Source organism: Peromyscus maniculatus, chromosome 4, assembly GCF_049852395.1.
Source record: "Peromyscus maniculatus bairdii isolate BWxNUB_F1_BW_parent chromosome 4, HU_Pman_BW_mat_3.1, whole genome shotgun sequence".
Taxonomy (NCBI): domain Eukaryota; kingdom Metazoa; phylum Chordata; class Mammalia; order Rodentia; family Cricetidae; genus Peromyscus; species Peromyscus maniculatus.
In genome coordinates this window covers 139,657,951-139,680,982 of record NC_134855.1, presented here as the reverse complement: position 1 = coordinate 139,680,982, position 23,032 = coordinate 139,657,951, and the positions used below count along the sequence as shown (strand labels likewise).

General features: G+C 55.6%; 1 protein-coding gene and 1 non-coding gene across 3 annotated transcripts; one reads left to right on the top strand and one right to left on the bottom strand.

The window, feature by feature from the left end:
* Positions 1–19: 19 nt before the first annotated feature.
* Peds1 (plasmanylethanolamine desaturase 1) lies at positions 20–22,748 on the bottom strand. 2 transcript variants are annotated; one of them, XM_042276855.2, is made up of 6 exons: positions 22,556–22,748; positions 14,860–14,979; positions 3,527–3,618; positions 2,816–2,960; positions 1,537–1,749; positions 20–986 (listed from the first exon to the last, which is right to left on the bottom strand). In XM_042276855.2, the coding sequence occupies exons 1-6, from the start codon at positions 22,677–22,679 to the stop codon at positions 865–867; spliced, it is 816 nt and encodes a 271-aa protein (XP_042132789.1). In that variant the 5' UTR covers positions 22,680–22,748; the 3' UTR covers positions 20–864. The 2 variants fall into 2 exon arrangements, with proteins under 2 accessions (XP_042132789.1, XP_042132790.2); XM_042276856.2 differs by lacking the exon at positions 22,556–22,748 and adding an exon at positions 19,253–19,435.
* LOC121829253 (small nucleolar RNA U109) lies at positions 16,644–16,778 on the top strand. Its single transcript, XR_006072032.2, has one exon. It is a non-coding gene; the product is annotated as a small nucleolar RNA U109 (small nucleolar RNA).
* Positions 22,749–23,032: the final 284 nt, after the last annotated feature.

The window sequence follows — 23,032 nt, the reverse complement described above, 5'->3', positions numbered from 1 at the left end:
CATCACGAGGCAGCCAGGGTTAAGGAGACTCTTCCTTTGTTATAAATATATTATATACATCCAAAACATGACATTAAAATATTACTCCATGTTACAGAAAGGTATTAAGGCTTTCTATTATTTACATTGACAAGCAAGCACCTTTAAAAAAAAAAAAACCCAAAATAAAAAAGCCCTAATCTTCCTTCCTCCTCTGACACACTGGCCAGAGGGACAGTGTCCCCTCCCCAGACCACCAAGCCCTTCACAAGAGCTGCGCCCTGTGAAGATGTCTTCGTACTGAAGACCTCGGATGTGGCTGGACATGTGGACAGAACTGGAGTGTGTGTGGTGGGGGAGTATCCATATGTGGGCAGGGGATTCTGGTCTCTCCCTGCCAGCAGCCCTCTGACCAGTGCCCAGCTCTGCCTCCCCTGGATGGCAGCTGGAGTGGTCTGCCCACCTAGGCCCCCGGGGGTCGGTCTGCAGGGCTGAGGGAGGACCATGATGCAGGGACATTTAAATGTCCTGGAGGCTCTCTGGATTACCGGGGCCAGACCAAGGGAGTCAGCGACCCCCATACCAGTGAGGGCCACGGCAGGGGGCGGGCGTGCAGGGCAGGTGCGCAGGGCGGGGCTGGCCACCAGGCTGGGGCTCCCCTTCTGCAGTCAGGCTTGGCCTTGGGGCAGCTCAATGAATGGCCAGGAAGGCCCAAGGGAAGAAAAAAGGAGGAAATGAAAACTCGGTGTCTCAAGTATTCTGTGGGGTGCCTGGGCCCAGCCCAGGGGACTCTTCTTCACTGGAGGGGCAGCGCAAAGAGGCTGCAATTTGGCAGATGGCTTCAGTTCAGGCTGGGAAAGGCTGGCGACCAGGCAGCTGGACACACTACTTGACCTTCTGGGCCCACTTCATGTCGTCCGCCCGAGGCTTCTCACCCGTCAGGCCCTGGATGAGGTCCTCCAAGCGACGCCAGAAGCCTACCACCTCTAGGGGGTAGTTGAGCCAACCTGCAGCAGACACAGTCAGGGGGTTAAGTGAGGAGAGAGCCGGCCTGCCTGAGGTGGGGTCCTCAGGAGACAGGTGAAGAAGGTGGGGTACGGGGACCTCCCACGAGAGGGGCCCAGGGCACTCCCCCAACCACTGTTTTATTTTGTTTTCTGAGACAGGGTTTCTCTGTGTAGCCCTGGATGTCCTGGAGCTCATTCTGTAGAGCAGGCTGGCCTCAAAATCAGAGATCCACCTGCCTCTGTGCTGGGATTAAAGGTGTGTGCCGCTCCACCTGGCAGTCACAAGGGCAGTCTGTTTTGTTCACTGCTGCTAGATCCTAAGCCCGGGGCAGAAAATAAGCCCAAGGAAATTGTCTGCCGGCTGGGTGAGAATCTGCTGTCACAACAGCCTGAAGTAGGGACGGGGCTTTGGTGTGTTCATGACCCCATCCTCAGCACCTAGAGCTCCTGGGACACAGCAGGTACTCAATAAATGTGCATTCTCAGCATACTGGTCAGGCCAAGGCTGCATGCCCCCTACCCTCCTGACTCTGGGGATGGTACCACGAACCTGTGGTGATACAGAAGTATGTCTCGTGGGGCGCCACATGGTGGATGCGATGGTGTTTCCGTGGCAGAATCACGTGCCAGTCCTGCAGGACGGTGACCCAGTAGGGCAGCCCCAAATACGTGTGTGACCATTTGTGGATCTGGTTGGTGAAGGTGCCAAAGATGATCAGGCAGAAAACGAAGCATTCCCAGGGGTACAGCTGCTCCAGGGTCTCTGCAGGGTGAGGGCGAGGGCGAGGGCATGGGCAACGGGCACAGGCTCAGTGCAGCTGCCCCACCGGCCAGCCAGCTCCTGTACCAGGTGGCACCCAGCCCCCACCCCCTCAGACGCCAACTGGGGCTGGGTTCTGATGCCTGCTGACACTTGTGGGTTGTGTGAGCTTGGGGCAGGGCTCTGGGTCAGGTTCCCTGAAGTAGGACCTGAGGACACGCATGTATTCAAGGGAGTGTCTCTTGAGGAAAGACTCCTACAGAGCCAGGGACGCAGGGCCGAGTCTGGAACAGGGAATTCGTCTCCTTGGGCCCTGTGGGCTTCTAGAGCGTCAACGGCTCCACAAAGTTCACTTTGGAAAGAAGCAAAGTTGGGGACCTTCTGAAGGCCTTCACTTGCTGGCTTCCGGCTCATGGGATGGGGGGAGGTAGGAGGTGGTTCTCTGGAGAAGGGGCTGCCGGGGAGACTGTCAGCAGGGGTGGGCCCCCGCAGCACCTCAGCCCTGTCTGTGGGCAGACTCTCCGCCCTCTCAAAGGGGAGTGTCACCAGCTCTCAGACAGATGTGGCCTGACCTTCCCTGATGCCCAGCGGTGAGCTGGCCAGCTTTGGGATTCCTTCAGAAACAGGCATCGCTTGGCCTCAGCTCCTGGTCCCTACTTTTGTCTTTTTATCTGGGTGCCCGGCTCGAGCCCAGGGTCTGGGCATGTCAGGCTAACTCTTGGCTGTTGGCTCACAGCGCACACTTTCCTTTAAATAATACAACGGGGGGGGGGGGGGGGGGGGGGGCGGGCGGGCGGGCGGGCTAGCAGTGACTCCTGGGAGTGTGTCGAATGAGCAGCTCCATGGGGAGGTGGGAAGGAGGCCCGGGGGGGGGGGGGGGGGGGGCACATTACCAGAGAGTGCTCTGAGAAGTCGGGAATGTGGTCTTATGCTAAATACCCAACTTTTACAGGCACCCTACTAACAGAGAATGCCTTCAATGATGCACGTGACCCACACATCCCCTGGAGGCTCCCAGGAGCCTCTGCCCCTGATGCCTCCTCTAAGAAACCCCGGCTCCAAGTCTCACCTGGGCTCTGGGTTTGGAACTTGTAGGCCATGTTCAGCAGCGGCAGGAGCGTCACCAGGCAGTTGTCACCATTGGTCTCAATGAAGTCATGCCTCGTGATGGCTGTGGGGTCGATGTGGTGCTCCCGGAATGGCCGGATGAAGGCCTGGGGTGGACAGAGGATAGGTGGTGTCTCCTGTCAGTCAAAGGCAGCCCGTGCCCCGAAGACCCCAGACACACTGCCGGGCTGGCTTGTCCCTGGCACAGACCGGCCTGGGCCAAGGTCTGGAGGGCTGTAGTGCAAGATGGCTTCCAACACTGGTGGAAACCTTCCCCAATCCTTCTGGGCCTCAGTCTCCCCACCCATACTGTGAGGGCCTTGGAGACAATATACACCCTGGAGCCGGTGAAGAGGCCTTACATAAACAAAGGGGACCCTGTCTACCTGTTGCTCAAGCCTCTGCTTCTGGAAGCAGCCTTCCATCTCTTAGTTCATGCTGCTAAATGGAGCTTGCTTTGAGTGAGCACAGACGGCCCAATTGACAGCTTAAAATCCAGGTCCCGGCTCAGGGCTGACTCCCTGAGTTCTCTGACCACCCATCTGACACCTGTGCTGCCACCAACCACAGGGACCCTCAGACCAGTCTAGGAGGGTATGAAGCACTGGTCAGGCAACCCAGGCTCTGACAGGAAAGGGGACTAACTCACGGTCACACAACCTGGCATACGCACCTTCCCCACAATGGGCAGATCCACAGAGCCCCATGTATCGGCACCCCAATGTACCAGGCCGGACAGGAAGTCAGCAACGAGAGCCCCGGCAACTGTGGGCAACAAGAGTGTGAGCCAGCGCAGGGACATGCAGAGACATCCCGGGCCCTCCCATCAGCGGCCAGTCCTCCACTCACTCTCGCTTACTCATTCATTCATTTATACGGGAGGGACGTGTTGTAGAATATTATTTTAAGGTGTGTTACTTTTGTTTATGTTGCATTTGTTTAACTCTGTGAAGCTGTGTTACTGTGCCTGTCTAAAACACCTGATGGTCTAATAAAGAACTGAATGGCCAATAGCAAGGCAGGCAGAGAGAAGAAATAGAAGGAGAAATCTGGGAAGGGGTATTGAAAAGGAGGAGGACCCTAGGGGCCAGTCACCCAGTTACACAGCAAGCCACGGAGTAAGAGTAAGATTACAGAACAGAAAAAGCCCAGAGGCGAAAAGATAGATGGGATAATTTAAAGTTAAGGAAAGTGGCAAGAAACTAAGCCAAGCTAAGGCCAGGCATTCACAATTAATAAGCCTCCGTGTGTGATTTATTTGGGAGCTGGGTGGCAGGTCCCCCAACCAAAGAGTAAAATACTAACAACAGGGAAGCATCCGCACCCCTTCCCAGAGGACAGAGAGACTCAGCATTAACACTCCTGGCCCTGGTCACACAGAGCAGACTCGCCCGCTGAGAGTCTAGAGAGACTACACTGGGCATGCTCAGAGCAGACTATTTCTGCAGGGGAGGTGGGCGGTGGGTCTCTCTCCACCCACTGCAGCTCACTGGGCGGTGATGAGCGGCATAAACACCTTCCTGGCCTTGGTGTTAGGAAGGGCACCAGCTGAGCTGCCTAGAATCCCAGCACTTGGGAGGCTGAGGCAGGAGGATCCAGAGTTTAAGGCTAGCCTGGGCTACACCAAACAAAAGTCATACCTCATTGGCAAATAGGTATGTGTCCCACCTTCCCCACCTAGCTTTTGTCAGCAGTGGACTCCATCCTTTGGGATTTTCCTGTTTGCTCGCAATCTGCTCAGAACCAGCCTGGGGTACCCGGTGAGACCAACGACATCACCACAGGCCTTAGATCTGGAACGCACTCCCACCTCCATCATGCATGAGCTGTGACATCACACATGTTGCTTTACATCTGTGTCCCAGCTGCCTCTTGTAAGGCGGGGGTGGGGAGGGTGATAAAGAATGCAGTGGTGACTGTTTACTGAGCACAGTCACAGCAGGACCCTGTCTGCGGGTCTCAGTGAATCCTTTCCCTCCCTCTGTTAGTAGCACTGAGCGCACTTGACGGAGGTGAACCGCAGGCTGGAGAAGCAATGGGCCCAGGTCAAACACACAGCCAGTGGTACAGCTCTTAGCCTGCCTTGAGAGCCAAATCTGGATCCATGTACATATGGGGAAACTGAGGCAGAGTGACCAGCGTGTCCCCCACCATTCTCCCCTCACTCCCTGCAGCTTCTCGTCATCTGAGCCTTTGCCCCACTGCTCCTCTCTGCCTGGAACATTCTCCTTTTCTAGGACGCAACGCAGCGGCTCGCTCTCCTCCTCACTGCTTAGGGTCCCCCCTCCGTCCCCTCCATAAGACCCAAACTCACTGGGACATCATCTCCTGCCTCCATCCAACTCTCATCACGCTCCTCCACGCACACCTGTCCTCTGCCATTTTTTACGGTCGGCTCTGGCTTGGCACTGTGGGCTCTGGTTTAGGGCTGGATCTTGGCTCTGAGACAGCCAAGGGCTCAAGGATGTACGAGGTGCGGTGCTTTGGCTGAGGTACACACTGTGGTCCACACACAGCCTACTGAGACAGTCTTTGAAAACCCGCTGTGCACCAAGCTCAAAGGCCAGAGCTGCCCGGACCCACAATGGCAGCTGGGAATGCGGATCCGTGCAGGCTTGTGCCCTCCGCCTCCCTGTACTCAGTTTCTCACTGTGGACTGCTTGTCGGAGGCACCGTTGCAATGATGTCCTCAGACTCTTTCTTGTTAACAAGGACCAAGGCCTTGGGGTACTGTGCAGACCGAAGGAAAACCCCTGGATACCTCCATGGAGAGTGAGGCCATGACCCAGGGGGCAGGAGTAAGGGTGCAGGTCACTGTGGGAATGGAATTCTAATGTCTGAATCTGTTTAAAGGCAGCAGCTAAGGGTAGGTCTTCAGAAGCTAGGGGTATCTGTCCATCTACCTATTGCTCTATCCACAAATCCACCTACCCATCTATTCATCCACCTACCTGCCTAATATCTATTCACTGTCCATTATCACCCTATTTACCCATCTATTGCCCATCTATCTACTCACCCATCTAAGCACAGGGCGGTGTGTGTGTGTGTGTGTGGGGAGGGCATTGTGTGTGTGGCGGGGGGTGGGGGGGGGCGGCGGGGTGGTTAGCACAAAGTCACACAGGCATTTGCAAGTTCCTGAGGCAGAGTGTATGGGAGGCCAAGGATGTTCAGAGCAGCTGTGCGGGCTGGCATGGAGAAGCCAGAGGAAAGAAAGGCGCCATTGCCCGGTGCTGGTGGTCTTGCTGCTCAGTGGAGGCATGGTGGCAGGCGGAGGACCTGCTGCTCCCCTGCATCCCTGTCGGCCTGGGGCAATACTGAAGCGCCTACTGTGTACTATGAATGGTGTCTTAGAGTTCCACATCAGGACCCACAGGAAGAGGGTGCCTCAGTGGGCGTGGCTTGAACATCTGAGACCTCAAAGCCCACTCCCTAGTGACACACCTCCTCCAACAAAGCCACACCTAACAGTGCCACTTCCTCCCGGCTTATGGAGGCCATTTTTATTCAAACCACCACATTCTTGTAACAATAAGCTTGTAACAATATCATAATGCAAAATGCTTTTAGTCCAACTTCAACAGCCCCCATAGTCTGTCTCAACCCTGTTTTAAAGTTCAAAGTCTCTTCTGAGATTCATGCAATCAATCTCTTAACTGTAATCCCCTGTAAAATCAAAATAAAAAGGCAGATCACATACTTCCAACATTCAATGGCACAGGATATGCATTACCATTCCATAAGGGTGGAAAGGGAGCACAGTGAGGAAATACTGGACAAACACAAGACCAAAAACCAGCTGGGCAAACTCCAAACTACATCTCCATGTCTGACTTCAAAGTACAAGTCAGATCTCCAACTCCTTTCAACTCTGCTGACTGCAACGAACTTCTTTCTGGGCTGTTCCACTTCCTGTCAGCAGCTCTCCTCGGCAGATTCTTCTTCCATCTCTAACATCTTGGGGTCTCCAAGGCAATCCAGGCTTCACCTTTACAGCTTCACACAATGGCCTCTCTAGGCCTCCATTCAGGGACATCGCTGATGTTTGCCTGGCCTCAGCAGCTTCCCTTAGTCTCAGAGAAAGATTCCACAACCACTTTATTGTATCCTTGTGGCCAAAGCTGCCAAGTTCTGCAGCTTGCTGGGGCTGGAACATGGCCTCCTTGTTCAGCTACATGTTCACCAGCTTTCTGTTTTCGATGGTTTCCTTCACTGCCTAAGCCTGGCTGCTCGGGAACTGTCTCTGTGGACCAGACTGGCGTCAAGCTCAGAGATCACCTGCCTCTGTCACCAGAGTGCTGGGATGAAGATGTGCACGACCACACCTGCCTCTGTCACTAGAGTGCTGGGATGAAGATGTACACGACCACACCTGCCTCTGTCACCAGAGTGCTGGGATGAAGATGTGCACGACCACACCTGCCTCTGTCACCAGAGTGCTGGGATAAAGATGTGCACGACCACACCTGCCTCTGTCACTAGAGTGCTGGGATAAAGATGTGCACGACCACACCTGCCTCTGTCACTAGAGTGCTGGGATGAAGATGTGCACGACCACACCTGCCTCTGTCACTAGAGTGCTGGGATGAAGATGTGCACGACCACACCTGCCTCTGTCACCAGAGTGCTGGGATAAAGATGTGCACGACCACACCTGCCTCTGTCACCAGAGTGCTGGGATAAAGATGTGCACGACCACACCTGCCTCTGTCACCAGAGTGCTGGGATGAAGATGTGCACGACCACACCTGCCTCTGTCACCAGAGTGCTGGGATAAAGATGTGCACGACCACACCTGCCTCTGTCACCAGAGTGCTGGGATAAAGATGTGCACGACCACACCCAGCCCCAAGCTTTTCATTAACCCCTTTTCACAAGTGGAAGCTTAGCTGGGTGGGATCGTTGTCCTGGGTCACCACTCCCTGTATTTCATTTAGTAATCTGTTAATCTCCTTGAACACAGGATTCAGCTCCATTCCACTTCCTGGTGCCCCTTTCTCCTTGAACCATACATTTTGTGTTTTTCCTTGCTCAGCTTGATCCTTTTCATTATAATCTTCATTAGAGTTGACACTAGTAACCACACCACGGAGTCTATACTAGGCTGTTTTGAGATTTCCTCTGCCAAGGGAATTAATCCAAAACTCTTCATTTTAGCCGCAGGCAGACTTTTTAGATGGCAAAAAGCAGCCACACTCTTCACTAAAATATCACAAGAATGGTCTCTAGGCCACATAAAACCTCTTGAGCCAGGTCCTCACAGTTCAAATCACCCCCAGCACCACTGTCTTGCAGGTTCCTACTAGGATGGCCCATTAAGCAGCGCTTAAAGCATTCAACTGCTTTCCTAACCTAAAGTCCCAAAGTCCATATTCCTTTAAACAAAAGCACGGTCCGGCCTATCACAGCAATACCTAAGTCCCTGGTACCAACTTCTGCCTTAGTTAGGGTTCTATCACTGTGAAGACATCATGACCACGGCAACTCTTATAAAGGAAAACATTTAATTGGGGCTGGCTTACAGAACAGAGGTTTAGTCCACTATCATCATGGCAGGAAGCACGTAGGCAGAGAGGGTGCTGGAGAGGTCGCTGAAACGTCTACATCTGGATCCACAGGCAACAGGAAGAGCCCGCCATACTGGGTGTGGCTTGAGCAGCTGAGACATCAAAACCGGCCCCTAGTAACAAACCTCCTCCAACAAGGCCACACCTCCCAATAGTGCCACTCCCCATGGACCTACGGGGCCATTTTTATCCAAACCACCACAAACGGTGTGGACACACTGCTTGGGAGCAAGAGAGGTTGGCGGGAGGGGGTGGGTGTGCTCTACCTCTAAACCGTTTGCCGCGCCTCTTGCCTCCTTTGGGCTCAGCTTCCTTACTAGCTTCGTGACAGCGACTGTGGCGTCGCTCCAGAGGCCTGTCCTGGTGTCATTAGTCAAAGAAAGATTTAAACACTGTCTTCATGACAAACTGTTGTGGAGAACACTGGATGCTTGTGGGCGTAGCATGGTAGGGAGCCAGAGTGCAGGCTTCTTGTCCTGAATGTTGGGATCAGGGTGTGGATACGACAACTTCTTCCCTCCCCAGCTGTGGCTCACATCTGGTTATAACTGCACCCACCTGCACACACTGAGTGCAGGCTTATGTGGCCCAAGGCCTCCGCACATAAGGCTGCACCTCTGATCATTCAAGGTCACCTCGTGGCTTCTGCTCCATGTGGAGTCTAAGGGCCAGTAAATCTTCTATACAGAGCTAGACATGAAGGCTGTCGGGTTCTGTGACCATAGTCTCTGCTGCTACGGCTCAACCCTGCCAACATCACAGGGCAGCCACAGGCAATGTGTCAGCACACAGGGTGGGGGGTGGGTGGGTATGGTATTCCCACAACACCTTGTTTGCAAGTCTCTGGGGTTCCCCTGCTTCAATGGGGTAGCTCATGCGGTGTCATTCATGTGTCATGTGCACTGACCATTTCCCCTCTTGCAGCTGAGACTGCTCTCTCATCGGGTGGAACGCACAGATCCCTCCACTGGACTATTGCTGAACTCTAGCTGCACTGCTCGCTCATGGAGAAGCCTGTGTGCTCAGATTCCTCCACTGCTTCAGCTGAAGATGGCAGAGACATTGTATTTTTGAGACAGAGACTCATCTAGCCCTGACTGGCCTTGAACAACTTTTTTTTTTTTTTTTGGTTTTTCAGACAGGGTTTCTCTGTGTAGCTTTGCAGCCTTTCCTGGAACTCACTTTGGAGACCAGGCTGGCCTCGAACTCACAGAGATCCACTGCCTCTGCCTCTCGAGTGCTGGGATTAAAGGCGTGTGCCACCACCACCCAGCCTTTTTTTTTTTTAAAAAAAATGATTTTGATTTACTTACTTTTATATTCATTGGTATTGTGCCTACATGTATATCTGTGTGAGGGTATCAAATACTCTGGAGCTGGAGTTATAGACAGTTGTGAGTTGCCACATCAGTGCTGGGAACTGAACCTGGGTCCTCTGGAAGAGCAGACAGTGCTCTTAACCACTGAGCTATCTCTCCAGCCCCTGGCCTTGAACTTCTGATCCTCCAGTCTCAACCTGTCAAGTACTGGGTGCAACCACACCCAGACAGGCACTGATGCTGGGATCCTATGTGGCTCTCTACTGTACTGAAGCTGGACCTCTGCGTGCACACAAAGCGTGCAGCTGTGGCTAATGTAGCAGGCTAGCTTGCCCTCGGGATCCCATTTCTACTTTGTAAGGGCTGGGATTACAGGCAGGCTGGAGCTGGGATTTGAACTCTGATCCTCACACTTATACAGGAAGCACTTTATCCACTGAACCATCTTTCCAGCCTCCAGACTGACACTTTATTTTCTTTCTTTTTTTGAGACAGGGTCTTACCACTTAGCTAGCCTGGAGCTTGCTGTGCAGACAAAGCTGGCTTCAAACTCAGAGATCCTCCTGCCTCTGCCTTCCAAGTGTTGGGATTAAAGGTGTGACATATCTCAAAAATGATTTTTCCCCCTTTTCTCTTTGTTTTTGTGGTTGACACTTTTGGTTTTAAACCGGAGCACACCAGACTGCCACGTTTCTCCTCTGTTAATCCCTGGGGGCCAAGGCCAGGCTCGTGGGGTTAAGCTCCTTCTCCCTAACTGTCCTCGGCAGTTAATCCTGTGATCAGAACGCGGTGGAACAGTATTAGAAAGTCAGGACAGGGCGGCCTTTGGGAGCCTCTCTCACGGATCCAGTGCTGTCAAGGGAACGTGCACTGTGCGACCTCACTCACTTTTAAGTTCAGGCTGTGAGACTGCCCAGAAAGTGTTCCCTAGAGCAGGACAAAGTGACCTCACAGTGGCAAGTCACACTGACCTGCTCTGCTGATGCTCAAAGGACCCTCAAGAGCATCTGCCACCTCAGACCCTGCGTCATCCTAGGTCATTCCAACCAGTGGCCCCCAATCAGCCAAGACCGCTGGTGTGGAGCCAGAGGAAGGCACTTGCCTGTGCAAGGGCCCCAGTTCTACCCCAGCATCGCTCAAACGCAAAGCAAGAGGCCAGCTGTGCCTGGAACCCCAGCATGCAGGAGGCGAAGGCTGGAGGGCCAGGAGTTCCAGTCCAGTCCTGGTTACACAGTGAATTCAGAGCTAGGCTGGGCCACGGCTGAGAAACTATCAGTGGTCCTAAATAAGGGCTGTGACAAGTAACCAGACTGTGGTAGCCTGAGATGGGACCCTAGGACAGGAAAGGGACACCGGCTAAGAAACCAAAGTCACGTGGCCACCGGGAGAGTACCAGGATAGCAGCCCCACTGGGCACTAGCCTGCTTCCTTCCACCGTTCCGGTAAATCTAAATTGGCCTAAAAAAAATGACTGCCGGGCTATAGCTCGGCTGGCAGCGTATTTAAGTCACACGCACAAAGCCCTGCATTCCCCTGGGTTGATCCCCATACTGCAGAAGCAGCCACCAAGTAACCCTAGAAGATAAAGCAGGGAGATCAGGAGTTCAAGGTCATCTCCGACCACACAGAACAAGACTAGCCTGGGCTATGTGACCCTGTCTCAAAAACAAAGAGAACCATCCACTAAAACAGTGTAATCTCCCTTCATGTCCAGTGATAGGCCCCAATCACCCCTGACCTGCCAGAGGGTGATGGAGGCTGAAGCTGGCAGGGAAGGACTATCTGAGGTCACTGTGGAGGGGGCAAGAGGCCCGCACTCAGCTTCACGTCCAGGTCTGAGAAGTGGGGAGTCACACAGGACTCATGTAGCCAAACAGGCGCAAGGGTACAGAGCCCTGGACTCCGGCACAAGCTCTCTGGCGGCAGCTGCCTGGAGTCTGAGCCTTTCGTCCCCGGGAGCCTCGGTCTTACCATCTGTCGGAGGGCTGGCATGTGGCACTCAGGGGGACAAGGCTCTGGACTGATGTCAGGAATAATCTGAGGGAGACTATTCCTTCCCACCACATGAGGAAACTGGTAGCTGTTTCTAGGGTACCCATTCCAGGCCACCCAGTTGTCTATGAGGCTCCTTTAATGGGGGCAGGGTGGCAAACCCAGGCATACAGAAGTCTCTTTGTTCCGGTCTTGGTGATGGCTGGCGGCTGGCTCACCCAGGGAGCGGCTTCGGCCTGGTCACCACCCTTCCCTGTGGACACTGGGAAGGGGACGAGCATGGCTTTACCCAGTGACAGCAGCGTGAAGGCTGGGTGGGGGTGAGGCCAACACACTGTGTAGACGCAGACCCTGAGCGTCTCCATCATCTGGGCTCAGTTCAATCCAGAAGGCTTAGGCAGCATGACCTCCTGACCTTGACCTCCTGACCTCGGTGCTGATCCGTACCTTCACCATCGCCAAGCTGCTCCTTCTAGGACCCACCGCAGCTCCAAGTGTGCTGAACTCCCTCCCAAAGGACCAGCAGCTTGTTCTTCAGTCACCACACACTGTCCTTGCCACAGCACCAGGGGCCTTCAGAGTCAGGTCTCTTGGCTGTACCTTTAGGCCGGTGTACTGGCCACTCTGGTGGCAGCCTTCTCTGGGCCCTGCTGTCCTCAGTTCCCCCCATCCCCATGCTCTACCCTGTACCCACTCCTGCTCCCCAGCCAAGGTCTTCCCCAGGCTGCTCTCCTCTGCCACCCGCTCATGTCTTGGGAGGAACCTGGAATTAATCCCTGACCCCACCACCGGCCCCACAGCAGCCTGACTGTGCATGGAGGTCAACTGCACAGCTCCTCTGAGTGCAGGAAACCCATCACCATCTGCTCCCTGGCTCCCAGCACCAGAAATCATCTCCCCAGGGGAAATTCACCAGTGACTCCCCACAGATAAACCCACTGTCCAGACCATGGCTCCCAAGGTCCTGTACCACTTGCCCATCCATATCAGTGAACTGCCGCCAGGCCGCTCTGACAGCAGCCTCAGGGCCCTTGCACATGTGTTCTACCCCAGGTACAAGCCTCCTCTGGCATCTCCTTCCCCCGGGCTGTAGCAACCACGACCTCATCTTGATAAGCATTGCATCACACAAGCCCGGCTTCACCCAATGGAAACCTTTCAGCTTGAGTTCTGATTTCCGGGGCTGCCTGGGGCATTGGGAACCGTTGAAGAGACAGGAAGAAGCTGGCACCGTGCCCTAGGCGGCGGCTACCCAGTGTTAACAGACAAATCAGGACGGCTATTTAAATCGATTGAGGATTGTGCAAACACTGCTATCAGGGGATTACTCGCCCTTATCAGCCCAGAAGCCGGTGCAATGGGAGAGCTGGCCACATCGGCTGTGAAGATGAGGCCGGACGCTGCGGAACTCGGGTCCCAGGCAGGGAAGGGAGAGGGGGTGGCCTGCCTGACAACACACAGCTGGGCCTACGACAGGGTGTCCACCCACCACTGGCCAGGGTGTGGCCAGAGAGCCTAGGTGAGGGCCAGCGGGCGGAGGCCAATGCTGGAATCTTCTGTTCAGTACTGCTCCCAGGAGTGGAAGCCTTTGCTCTGCACAATATCGCTCCCAGGGAAGTGGCCAGCTCAGGGAGTGACCCAGCAGGCCACTGGGTCTGTCAGCCTGAGCAGGGGCTGAGGTAGCCTTGGTCAGTGGTTTAGCAGGCAATGCTGCCCCCACGCCTCTCCCCAGTCACCAGCCCTCTCAGCAGAGTCCCAGGAGGCCACAGCGCCACAGCCTCCATGTTCTTGACCAGCCAGACCAGCCAAGGCTGGAGGAGCCGCCCAACTCTGGGGTAAGGGCTCCTGTGAGGAGGGATTAGGAAACTCCTGCAGGTGGGGTCTGGGCCCCCCAGCACAGAGTGGACTAACCTCTCCCCTGTGATAGCTCTGCCCTAGACTGAGAGATGCCTTGATTAGCGGCCTGCACACTATTGGCTTAGGCAGACAGAATGCTTATAATGAGACTGTGGAAGCAAAACCAGAGGGTGAACCAAGGGTGCCATGGCCCCCTGACCAGTCCCGGAGCTCAGCAAATGGAGAGAAGACACACCTGAGCCAGAGGGCTGGAAAGGAGGGATTCCGAGCCAGCTGGAGCCCGGGATGCAGCTGGACATCACAGCCATGCGTGCATCAGCAAAAGGACATCCAGACATTTTGCGGGTCCCTCCTCGGAGCCTCCAGTTTCTCATCAAGAGGATGAGCCTCAGGTCCTATGCCTGGCCAGAGAAACACCAGGACTTCCTAGCACAGTGCTCCATTCCATGCTCAATACTTGGAATTCACTCACTGAATTCTGGGCAGCTGCCACGAACCAGGCCTTGTGCCTGAGGTTGGGGATACAGCAGTGGATGACACAGAAAAAACAATCTGACTTCCGAACTGAGGGAGCTCCAGCAGGGTCGGGGAATCAGTGTGTTTGAGGCAGGGTCTCACTTCGTAACCCTGGCTGGCCTGGGTTCACAGAGGTCTTCCTCAGCCTCCCAAGTACTGAGGTTAAAGGCCAGCACCACCACACTCAAGGAGGGCTGTTTTTGAGGGGCCATCACAGAGGGCCTAAGCATGTGGCCTCTAGGTAGATGTTGGGGATCAAATGTGTGGTGTTCTGTGAAGGGCTCCAGGCACATTGAACAGCTTGTACAAGGGCCCTGAGGTAATAGTGGTGTGTGTGTGTGTGTGTGTGTGTGTGTGTGTGTGTGTGTGCGCGCGCGCTGAGTGTGTGGCCAGTGTGGCTGAACAGTGACAAGTAGGGAATGCTGAGGTTGGGGCTGTCAAATGGCCACCATCGAATCAGGACACGGAACAGGGCAGTGGGAGGCCTGGAAAACAGCTGGGAGGAGAGTGGGGGAGGGGCAGCCGATCGAGAAGTATGCTCAAAGAAGACTGACTGCTGAGGGCGGAATGTAGCAGACAGGCACTGGGGGCGCTGTCATGGTGCTGGGATGGACGCTCTAAGATGAGCACGTGGGACTCTCGTAGCTTGTCCCTGACGCAGGACCACCCCGCGCACTCACAGCACACACACAGTGCACACACGCGTGCTCACGTGCACAGAGGCGAGCAAACTCCAGAGGGACCCTGGCACTCACCAACACCGAGGATGACGAGGGGTGTGTGCTCCCAGCGGGCCAGCAGCAGGAGGTGAACCGAGTTGTGGGCGATGAGGCTGAAACACAGGACCACAGAACACCACTCCTGGAGGCGCTTGCCTGTGGAGAGAGGAGGACCGAGTAAGCACAGGCTGTGGGGATCTTCAGGGGGGTTGGCGTGCACTGTGCCAGGCGCTCCCATCCATCCATTTCACCGACAGCACCAGAGGCCCAGAAAAAAAGCAAAAGCAGGACACTGGGCACAGGGTGCGTGCCCGAGTCTGGGCCTGCACCTGTCAATTCTTTACAGATAGATGGGCTTGCTGGGGACTCCTGCAGGAACTTGAATGACCTCCTTGATTTTAACAGAAGTTTCCTGGCACCATGTTTCCAGGCTGGTAACTAGGTAGAGGTCATGGCCAGCCTCTGATCCCTCAACCCAGGGACGCCCGGAGCCTGCCCAGCCTCCACGAAACAGGACACAGGCCATTGGCCTCAGGGTCAAAGAAGAATAGGGTGTTGAGTCACAGAATAGGTATTGGGGACATTAGGCCCCAGAGTTCCAGGGTTGGCACCTGGATGCCTACAGCCAGCCAGGAGCGTGACCTTCCCCACCCGACAAGGCTGCAGCAGGTGACCGAGGAGGCACCAGACCTGAGGACTCGGGTGTGAGCATTCCACTTTAAATGCAGTCACCGTTTATAGAGACGCAAGCTTAGACAAGCTTGTCATTCTTGTGGCTTTGGTGGAGGTGTTAAAACTCTGGACATCGGCAGAGCACCCACGGCCTGGGGATGAGCCAGAATCGGCCCATTCATGGCCTTCTGTTGCCCAGGTACAGAAAAGCAATGTGTTGCTGGCGGGATCAATAAAGAAAAGAGGCTGGTGAGATGGCTCGGCCGGCCGGAAACGGAGCTTGCCACCAAGTGCGATCACCTGAGGTCAGTCCCTGGGCCCCACACGGCAGGGGGAACTGACTCTGCACCACAACATGTACCACACGCACACACCCACTAAACAAGGAGGAAATACGCGTAAACGTTTTCTAAAAGAGAAGAAAACACTAGGGACAGGAGTGTCGCTCAGGAGCCGCGCACTAGGATGTTCGAGCCGCTAGGCTTATGTTTGGCATCAGACAAAAACAACAAAGGGACAGCAAGATGGTTCAGGAGGTAAAGGCGCCTGCTGCCAGGCCTGATGATCCCAGTTCAGTCCCTGGGACCCACATAATGAAAGGGGGAATCAACTCCCACGAGTGTCCTCTGACCTTCACAACACGCACCATGGCACACATACACATACTAAATAATATCAGAAAAAATGTAAAGAAAACTTCTAGACCACCCGAGACTGCCTTTCCCTGTATTCCCTTTGGTATACCCGCATCGAGTTATTTATTTATTTATTTTTTTGGTTTTTCGAGACAGGGTTTCTCTGCGTAGCTTTGCGGCGCCTTTCCTGGAGCTCACTTGGTAGCCCAGGCTGGCCTCGAACTCACAGAGATCCGCCTGCCTCTGCCTCCCGAGTGCTGGGATTAAAGGCGTGTGCCACCACCGCCCGGCACACTAATTTGACAACTAATTTTGAAAATTTTTTTAAAAAAAGAAATAAAAACACCACGTGAGCGGCAAGCCTTATGCCTGTTTCCCTGGCAGCTGGTCCGAGGCTGGAGACCCTTATGTTGACAATGTGACTACTGTCGGTCATAGTAGCATCAACCGAGCAATTGCCAGGCACCAAGAACCTGCCCAGAAGCAGAGGTGTGGACAAGAAGATGGAGGGTCTTGCACGTGGACATGTCTGCCCCTCTTTTCTTTGGGAGTAGGAATGTATCCCTAACATGCTACGCTGATTAAGGGGTTTATCAGGGTTCCAACCTTACAGGAGAGGTTGAGTAGTAGTATATTTCTCCTACATTAAACAAAAAAAAGACAGAGGGTCAGAGAAGTCACGGAGGCAGCCCAGGGCAGCTCAGCGGGCCAGCCAGAGGGACGCTGTGGTCTCCTCTCACCCACCCAGCGCCCTGCTCCGATGCCCCTGCGTTCTCTCTTCCCTTGTTCCCATGCCATCGTCCTGATGGAGGCCCCTGTTGGGGTCAATGAAGGCCCATGCCAGGCCTGCTGCCCCTCCCTGCTCCTGCAGACCAGAGCCTAGACACCTCTACCACCCTCCTCCTGCTCAGTGATCCTGACATCCCTCCACCCCCAGGGCTACAGCCCTACCTGAACGTGAACTCAGGGTATGTCTAGCGCCCTCACCAGGGCCCTGCACTCAGTTGGTGTTCAATGAATGCTCATGGAGTGAACAGTCTAATTGCAAACCGTAGACCATGTCTCCAAGTCCTAAGCTTAGCACTACATAGGATGCAAAGATTAGGCTCCATTGGGGTCCACGCAGCAGCCGGCTGCTCCCGACGGCTGGAGCCAGAGCTAAAGCAGCTGTCCCCAGAAAAGGCTGACGTTGGGGGAAGGGACCTCAAGGGTCACACACCCTTTGTTCACATACAGAAGAGGACACCAAGGCCAAGGAAGGGCAAGGCCCCCAGAGGTCACAGGAGCAGATCTGGGTCCAGGGATTCCAGTCCTTCTCAACTGTACTATCTCTGAGCTCTGCTTAGAGTCATGGCCTGCCTGTCTCTTCCGGTTCCTGCCTGTGGGTAGGGCCCAGGACTGAGAAGCAGGAAGCCCAGGGGTGGGGGAATGAATACAGGAGGAGACAAAGGACAGGTGACTCTCCTTGCCAACCTGCTTGGTTACCTGTAGGGATTGAGAGACAAAAGATGGGCAGCGTCACAGCCAAGGATTAGACTCAAACAATGCACTAAAACATTAACGAAAATGATGACAATGGCCGGTGTCCACTGATGGGCACCAGGTGTGGCTGCAAACAGAGCCTCTGGTCAGGTTTGCTCTTAGGTTTTAAAAACGTGATCTAGCCGGGCAGTGGTGGTGCACATCTTTAATCCCAGCACTCAGGAGGCAGAGCCAGGGAGATCTCTGCGAGTTCAAGGCCAGCCTGGTCTACAGAGCGAGATCCAGGACAGGCACCAAAACTACACAGACAAACCCTGTCTCGAAAAGCCAAAAAAAAGGGGATCTAAACTTAAAACCACATATATCCTAGTTCTTGTTAGCCCTGAGAACACAGGGCTGTCACTACAGTCATGGGTTCCAGGTCCCCCAGCTGCTTTCAGGGCTGTCTGGCTGCCTCTGTGGTCATGAGTTTTGGAACCCAAAGTGAGACTTGGCCAAGGAAACTGAGGTACAGAGTTGGATGTGGGTCCTTGCCTGGAAACGGTTAGATCTGGGCTCACAGCTCCTGAGCTGGTCATTTCTCACTTTATTGGGCAGAATGGCCCTGAAATCTGAGTATTTCTCTTTAAACTTTGGACCTGGGTCCAACTGCAGATGGACCTCAGTTCTGATCTACAAAAGCATGTACAACATGGTAACATGCTGCCAGCACCTCACATCACCCCTGGGAGAGCCAGGACGGTCTTCGCAGTGCCAGGGAAACCAAATAAGTGTCTAAAGTCATGGCTAGGCCATCAGCCTGGCAGGCCCATAAAACAATCAACTTTACAAATAGGCAGGCTATTTGGGAGTTGGGGAGGCCTTTACTCAGCAATCAGGGGGTCCTGGGGGTGCTTTACTCAGGACTCAGCTGTCCCAACCTCCGCCTTAGAGCCTGTCCCTGGCCTGGAGTGGTAGGTGCAGATAATCTAGGCCAAGGTGCAACAGTGACTGCCCCCCTGATGGCCTGGGTGCCCCCTGATGGCCTGGGTCCCCCCTGTTGGCCTGGGTGCCCCCCTGCTGGCCTGGGTGCCCCCCTGCTGGCCTGGGTGCCCTCCTGCTGGCCTGGGTGCCCCCCTGCTGGCCTGGGTGCCTATATGAGGTGGGGACGGAGCCTGGGAGAGGAGGAAGGCCCACCTACTTCACAGGGCAAGCTGAGCACCCCTGTCTCTTCCTGCCCCAAACAACCTACACTTGTGCTGGCCTCTGGCCACCAGGAGATCCTGTGCACCACAGAGAGTGGACAAGAGGGACAGAGAAGACAGGACCAGACACAGGGACAAATGGGCCGAGGAAGCAGACACCAGGGACACACAAAGATAAGACCCAGAGGGAGAAAGCCAGACCAAGTGAGGATAGAGAGAGCTCAGCCCAGTGCGGTGGGGCCAGGCCTGGCCAGCAACATCGTACAGTGGCCCCATGGCCCAGAGCTATGGCTTAAGGCAGACCTCAGGCCTATAGGCCAGGCCACTGTCCTGTGGTCCTAAGCACTTCCAGGGCAGAGGGCACTCCCAGCTGCCCCGGCTGGTGGACAGACAGTTGGATTCAGCACCCCTCAGGCTCTGTCATCTTTCCAGTCCGGCACCTGTGAAGTGGCTTACGAGGCAGGTTGCAGCCGGCACCTCTGAGAGCTGCCATCTTGGCCAAGTAGGTGGGAGGGAGGATCCAGCAAGGCCACTAGGCTCCTTTCAAACTCGGGCTTTTGGCTCATCGCTGGGAAATCCAAACCCATAGTTGCGCACTGCTCAAGACCTTCAGTGGCTGCAACACCGCACAGGTAAGAAAGAGCTCAGCCCAATGCCTGAGCCCCAGTAGTGACGTCACTGTGGTCACTATTGCCTCATTCCTGATCACCCCCTTCTATCCCACCCACCCTGTCCACAAACAGGCTCTACTGCTGTCCTGGCACTTCTGGCTCACTTACACAGCCAAGGTGAAAGAAAACCAGCAAACAGGAGACGCACCCACTTCATCTCTGTCCCGGTGCCGCCGGTAACCCACACAAGAGCAGGGCAGGTTACCATCCTGTGCTAAGCCTCTCCACAGACATGGACAAGGTGGTCCTGGGGTGTCATGGGTTCCCCGAAAGCCAGCCTTTCTACTGCGGTGACAGCAGCCTAACCCCAAACAGGACTGGCGTTTCAAGACATGAGAGCCTGTGGGGAAAATGCCTACACAAGTCAGTCTCCAATAAACGCCATCTTTGTTAATTTACCACTACCAGCTGCCAAAAGACGACAAACCACCTTCGGCCCCAGGAATCTCAATAACTCAGTCCCGGGACCCTGGGGCGGCTTATTGTGTTCCAGCCCACAGGTTCGTCGTGCTCCTCGGCTGTGCCAGGCACACTCCCACCTCAGGGCCTTTGCAGTTGTTCTCTGGACCTCACACTCTCTCAAGATCCCTCCTGCTCTTCCCCTCTTCAGCCAGTCCAATGCTGTCCTTTCAGTGATGGCTGATGCGGCCGCTCTACATGCCACCCGTCTCCCTAATACTTCCCCTGCCACTTCTGCTTCACACACTTGTGGCCCCGTTTCCCTTATGTGGGGGCTCATCGCCTGTCTCCCCAACCCAGACGACGGCTCAAGTCCTGCCTGCTGCTCTGCCTTCAGGGCTGAGAACAGAGACTGGAATGAATATAATATCAATAGGTGCTCAACATACATCAAGCCTGTTCTCTCTGTTTACAGGTCAGGTCCAGAGGGTCAAGGTACCTCTGAGTCCACAGGGCTCAGTGGACAGAGACAGACAGAGGGAGACCTAGTGAAGTTGGAGGAACCAGTTCGACCAGTCTCTCCCTCTCTTTCCAGGTCAGGGGAGAAGGCCTTGACTGAGGGTTTGGGGCCCCCAGAGGCTGTCTGAAGCCTTGGGCTTCTGTACCACTATTCTAGAACAGCAACCAGGGACCGATACAGAATCATGAAGGAGGGGTGAGAGGTGGCCTGCAGGGGGAAGCAAGAGGAAACAATTGGGACCAGCAGAACCGAGGCTGTGGGGACAGCCTAGCCAGAGGCACTCTGGATCCCTCCTCTCCATTCTTAGGTCCTAGGCCAGAGGCCTGAGGACCAGCAAGACAAAGCTTGCTCCAAGCTCAGAGAAGGGAAGAGGGCCAGGTGAATCACAGGGACTGCCTATTGTACACAGGGCTTAGTGCCACACAGTGAGTGTCCTTACAGTGGGTGATCGCTGTGACACTGAAGAAGAGAGACTTCGCCTTGCCTGTGGGGGAAGAAAGGAAACCCAGGCTGGGGAGTGAGGAGGCTTGGCCCAGGCCAGGCAGCTATGAATGCCACCAGACTCCCCAAGGAGAGCAGGTCCAGAGGCTGGCTGTTTGTGTGGGCCACGAACCCAGCAGAACAGACCAAGCACCCAAGACAAGCTGGAAAACCATACATACAGACTGGAAATCCAAGACTAGGGCAGCCCTTAGGGACCTAGGACCCAAAGAGGAGAGGCAAATGGCCCTACGTCACATGCTACTTATAGTTAAAAAAGCACCAAACTCATGCCAGCCAGGGCACGAAGCCAAGGGAGTAGTGGCCTCAGCCCCACCCTGGCCAGGGCTCTGCCCTGGAGCTGCCCAGCCAAAGGAGACAGAACGCCGGACAACAAAGCCAACTCATGGAGACACCCCAGCAGAGGTGCCTCAGGCTGTGACTCTGGAGTGAACAGGCATTTCCTCAACCCCTGGGGACACCCAGTCGGAGAGTGGAATTCCTGAGGCACGCTGGGCGCTGGGGAACAGGATGGAGCCAGAGCGTGTTAGGTAGGGTAAAAGCATGGTTAAGAGCAAAGAAACCAGAGAGCCTGGCCTTGAGGAAAGGGGTAGAGCCAGGGCAAGGGGCTCTGGGTTGTGATAAGGGATGGGGAACCAGGGTATCCCACAAAGTCCTAAGTGGCTAGTGTGTGGGTGTGAGAGAGGACAGAGCCAGACAGGAACTCAATAGGATCTGAGTAGTTACCCAGAACCTCCCAGGAAGAGGTGAAGGCTGCCGGTCCCAATGGGAAAGGCAAAGTTTATGGCAGCTACTTGAAGCAGGGACCATGGTAGGGCTTGGGGGAAGAGCTCCTGGCATACTCTGCAGTTGAGACCCAAACTGGGGGCCTCGCAGCTGGAGGGCTGATAGTCCCAGATTGGGGGTGGGCCAGTGCAACCCAGGGCCCTAGCTAAAACGCACAAGGTGCAGAATCACAACGTGTGTTGGGGGCTGGGGGGAAGCCCTAGGACATCATGTGAGTTTAGGTCGCTAAGGACAGGGCCTAGTGGTTGAGGAGCTGTCTGAGGCTTGGCTGCTGAGAACCGGAAGCCTTGGAAAGGGTCCTGGGCACACAAGGAAGGCCACGGTGAGGTTCCTAAGCTGCCCAAGGTGCCCTGGGGCTAGGACTCCGGATGTGCATTTGCAATGAGGCTGTTCCTCAATCTAGGGACGTCTCTGCAGCCCTAGTGCCTCACGGTTCTGAGTAAGAAGGGGTCTGGGTGGGGTCGCTAGACCTGGGGTTGCTCTTTGCAAGTTGGAAGCCCCGGAGTTCCGCTTTGAAGGTGGAAGCTGGGGTTGGGATGGGGGCAGGGTTCGGATGGCGTGGGGTTCGGATCCAAGGGCGTCCAAATGGGCTGGAGTTTGTATCTGGGTGGAATTCGGATCTTGGGAATTCTGGTGGGCTGGGGTTCGGATACGGGGTAAGGGGCTCGGATGAGTTGGGGTTCAGGTCAGGGTGAGGTTCGAATAGGCTGAAGTTCTGATCCACAGGCTCCGGATGGGTTTGGGTTCGAATCCGGGCCTTCGAATGGGTTGGAGTTCGGATCCGATGGGTTGAGGTCCGGGCGTTCAGACCGCCTGGGGTTCGGTCAGGGCGGGCCCGGCGCCGAGCACCCATCAGCCCGCAGGCCCGCCGCCCCGTCCTACCTGGCGAGTAGAGCGCCGCCAGCTCACGGGCACCGGCGTGCTGTGCGCCCCAGCGCCGGCTCTCCGCCGTCTCGTCCTCATCCAGCTCCGGCTGCCGGCCCGGCGCGTCCTCGGCGCCCGCCATGGCCCGTCGCCCGGCACGCCCGCTGCGCTCTGCCTGCGGCGGCGGCGGCGGCGGCCGCGGAACCGCGGCGAGATCACGCCGCCCAATGACCAGCCGGCGCTGGGCGCGGCGACCGGGGCGGGGCCTCGGCGGGGCCGCGCGTCACAGCCAATCGAGACCTGCGCCCGCGCCGCGCCCGGCCAATCGCAGGCCGCCGAGCCGCAGCCAACCGCGGCGCCGTGGGGCGGGGTCGCAGCTGGACTCAGCTGGGCGCGGAGGGGAGGGTGGGTGTGCGCGTTCCCGCTGCGCCCCCGCGAGCCAGGGAGGACGCGCCCGTGCAGTGGTCCACGACTTGACTTCTGCGCCCCGCGAAG